Here is a 3,978-nt window from a genome sequence, read left to right as displayed (position 1 = left end):
AAGGGGAACATCTAAAGCACCTCCCAATCCTTTCTGAAGATCAGTGGATCAGCCTGGGCAACACAATACCTTCACTGTTGGGGAGGGGAAAATACTAGGAGCTGGTGGTGATACAGAGTAGGAATTCAACCAGTGTTAGCCCCCTGCTCTGAGATCCCCAAATAACCTGCCTTTTGTCTTTTCCACGTCCAAGTATCCATTTTGGTGTTCTTACTCCAGCCCTACTCCTTGCAGATACTCTTCTCATGACATTAGCTCTTCCAGTTGATTGCGTAATTATGTGTTGAACATTTGAGAATATAAGAAAGCCTGAATGAGGGTTCTCTTGTTGAATCTATCTGTTTATATCAAAAAAGCATAACATCTTGAAATCTTTTAATATATTTCATGATGAACTGACCATGATGTTAGACAGGTTTCCCATCCTCTAATACTCTGTACAGTGAATTGTTTCTATATTACAACAAAATAGATTAGCTATCCATAATTTCTGTTAGGCTATTATGACATATACTTTTCTTATCTTATGACTCGTCCCATTTCTTTGTAGATCCAAGGCATTCCTATTACCAATCAAGAATTTGGCCTAAGTGAAACTGAGCCTGGCACTGCCTTTCTCTATTCACAATTTGATGGCATCCTGGGTTTGGCCTATCCTTCCCTTTCTGCTGGTGGTGCCACCACTGTAATGCAGGGAATGATCCAGGAGAATTTGATAGGTGCTCCTGTTTTCAGTTTTTACCTGAGTCAGTAAGTATGAAGTCCTTTCTTTCTTTCTTTCTTTCTTTCTTTCTTTCTTTCTTTCTTTCTTTCTTTCTTTCTTTCTTTCTTTCTTTCTTTCTTTCTTGATTTGACTGTTTCAGTTTACCACAATTATTACCCACTTGTCTTCTATACCTTGTATACAACTTACACCCTTTGTCAACAAGAGTTATAGAGAGTATTTCTATGGCTGGAATTTCAAAATGGACAACTTAAGATCACAGGGCCTTTTTGTCCTTTGGTTTCTCACATTACACATTTCTTTTAGGAAGCTATCTAGTGAAAGTTTCTCTAAAATACTTATAGTGGATACTCTTTGGATTACAGACTTCAGATCCAAGAAAGCACTTCTTCATATTAATTTAAAAGACAGAGAGAGAGTTTTTTAAAAAAAATATCAACTTTACATTGCTATGTAGTACCAATATTAGGTGGTACTGAGGAAGAATAATTGCTCTAGAAAATATCCTATCAGTTTATTGCAGGAAAGAGATTTGAACACAGGCCCTTTTGATAGTGAAATTACTAAGATAGAGAGTATTATTTTTTACCTTATCATAGTTGTCCTTCACTCTGTGTACCTCCTGATTTGCCTGATGATCTCGTAGCACTCTTTAGCATCTTTCCAGGATGGACACAGAGAAAAGAAAAGACCTATTACCTGTCATCCTGGACGATAGATTTAAGATTTAAGATATCAGAATCAGATTCTATATTAGTATTTTGAAACATCTAGCTATATGAGCAGTTTGACAGTTAACCAAATACCCAGAGAGATTTGTTAGAGAAGAGCATTGTGAGTGACCATCCATGGCTGGTTTAAACCAATGTTTTTCACACCTGGTAACTTTAAGATGGATGATTTCAGCTTCCAGCATGCTAGCTAAGGAATTCTGGGAGCTGAAGTCCTCCCAACATAAATTGCCAAGTTTGAAAAATCCTGGTTTAAACTGAATTCCAGCCCTTAGTGAGACTAGATGGCCTAAACGGCCCCTTCTATTTCTAGGGTTGCATCATATCTCCTTTGGCTTAAGGCAGCTCTTCAAGGAGGATATTATTTCCCAGTGAAAAGGCCCTCATACACAGGTCCTTTAGTCAGCTAAAATGGAAACATTGGTATGAACCAGCAATATATCTCAACAAGATTGTCCTTCTGGCTTTCTCCATTAATCTTATTAGGCAGCCAAGCTCCCAGAATGGTGGTTCACTTATATTCGGAGGAGTCGATTCCAATCTCTACAATGGTCAGATTTACTGGACTCCAGTCACCCAAGACTTGTATTGGCAAATCGCGATTGATGGGTAAGGTTGTTTTCAGTTGTAATATTTACCGAAGAGCCTGATGGAAAAGAAACAGAAACAGGCAAAGTATTAAATGGAGAGGTATTCAATTGAATGTAATATGATTTCATTGTTATGCCCTCCTCATTCTCTTCTTTATTTTGGCTCCACTTAATCTTGGGGGGGAATCCCTTGCTTCCTGTACCAAGGCATCTCTGATTCTACTAGTAGCAGCTGGTCAGTAGTCATTAATTTTGTACTCTACAAATATGGTTTTCCAGCTTGCTTTTATTTCTGGGACAATCCACTTTTTTTCCTCTTTGGAACCCCCCCCCCCCGGACTCTGGTGGTCCTGGGCAAAACAACAAGCTGATTTTATATTAAAATGACCACAGCTGCTCCCGTTTCAGTGATGCTACTGGGTATCTTTTGACTAAGTGTGCAAGAACAATATAACAGCGGGTTTCTCTGGACTTTCTTTCTGTAGATTCCTGGTTAACAACCAAGGCACCAACTGGTGCAGTCAGGGCTGCCAGGGGATTGTGGATACCGGAACATCACTACTCACTGTTCCTGGGCAGTTCTTTCAAGAGCTGATGCAGAACATTGGAGCTCAACAAAACAACAATGGCGCGGTAGGGAAAAATTGCTATGTGCAGGGTCGAAAAAATCTGAGCGAAACTGGCAGTCCTTAATTTCCACAAGATACCTGGGATACTCTTATTGTGGGCATGAAAATATTTCCCAAATGTATCCAATACCAGATGATGGAGAAACCGACTCCCTTAATACTCATTTCATTTATCTCGGCAACAGGAATTGTGAGGTAGGGTGGGAGGAGGGAGAAAATGTACAGCTCTCTGGCAGGACCCACCCTAGTTGCTAGTTCTTCATTTAGCTTTTGTCAAAGTAAACTGAACCAAACAAGATGCCAGTGGAGGTTCAACTCCCACCCATCAGCCAGTATAGAGAAGAGTTGGCTTTTTCTTAAGAAGGCTAAAGTAAGAAATAGAGTTTTCCCTTCTAATGCATCTTGATATTGAATTAAGCCAGTGTGCTTTTACAGGAAAGTAAAAAGGTGAGAAGGGGAGCAGAATGCTGTGTAATTTACTTATTTACTGTCTAGTTTATCCCTTAGAATATTGTACTTATGGTTTTTGCACATTTTCTCTTTATTTTCTTTCCTATTCTATAGTATGTGGTTAGCTGCAATAACGTTCAATACATGCCCACTATCACATTTGTCATCAATGGAAATTATTTCCCCCTGAGTCCATCTGCCTATGTCCTTCAGGTAGGTCATTCTTTTCAACAGCTGTTTTCATGTTGGTCTTAGGTATCTGTAATTACCTTGTGTCAGCCATTTACAACTGCTCTATTGAAAGACATAGCACACGGTATCTCTTCATGTCGAAGAAAAGAGCTAAAAAAGTTGACAAGATATTATATAAAAAACATTACCTAGATATGGGGCATCAGAAGGCGCAGTATGGTGTAAAGTATGATGCCATTAATAAAATAAATATTTGAGAGGCTTGGGTAATTGAAGCGAATAATTTTTTTCCTGGTGGTCCATGTATTGAAACCAACAATACTTGTGATTTAGATCATACTTTTCCTGTAGGGAATTGAGTAATAATGAACTGAGCAGGCCTAAAAATGTGTTCTTTAAAATGAAGTTATAGAATAGTGTATAGTTTTGTGGTTAAAAATCTTGCAGAGTTTTATATGTGATCACAACTGTAGAGAGTTTGAATACTGAAAGTTAAACTTTGCTTTCGCAAGTTAACTGTCTCAGGTTATTTCTGATATTTTGAGAAAAATGCCTTAGCCCAAGAGTTTTAATGCAGTCTATGTCTTTTCCTCAATAGTATTCTAATAACAATTGCCAGATTGGCATAATGCCTACTTACCTGCCATCCCAGAATGGACAAC

At 38.5% G+C, this 3,978-nt stretch overlaps 1 protein-coding gene across 1 annotated transcript in view; it reads left to right on the top strand.

Moving 5' to 3' along the window:
* Positions 1-3,977, top strand: part of LOC107299950 (gastricsin-like) — a gene marked incomplete at its 3' end in the record, with an annotated part of 6,301 nt that extends 2,324 nt beyond the window's left edge. Inside the window, exons 4-9 of the mRNA XM_015829294.1 lie at positions 220-272; positions 551-750; positions 1,942-2,064; positions 2,531-2,678; positions 3,239-3,337; positions 3,915-3,977. Of these exons, the coding sequence (XP_015684780.1) occupies positions 220-272; positions 551-750; positions 1,942-2,064; positions 2,531-2,678; positions 3,239-3,337; positions 3,915-3,977 (686 nt within the window). The remainder of the gene's footprint in view (positions 1-219; positions 273-550; positions 751-1,941; positions 2,065-2,530; positions 2,679-3,238; positions 3,338-3,914) is intronic.
* Position 3,978: the final 1 nt, after the last annotated feature.

The sequence above is a fragment of the Protobothrops mucrosquamatus genome, unplaced genomic scaffold, assembly GCF_001527695.2.
Source record: "Protobothrops mucrosquamatus isolate PMUCROS unplaced genomic scaffold, P.Mucros_1.0 scaffold5766, whole genome shotgun sequence".
NCBI classification, from domain to species: domain Eukaryota; kingdom Metazoa; phylum Chordata; class Lepidosauria; order Squamata; family Viperidae; genus Protobothrops; species Protobothrops mucrosquamatus.
Note: the sequence above shows the minus strand (reverse complement) of the source record. Positions and strands in the feature narration are given on the sequence as shown.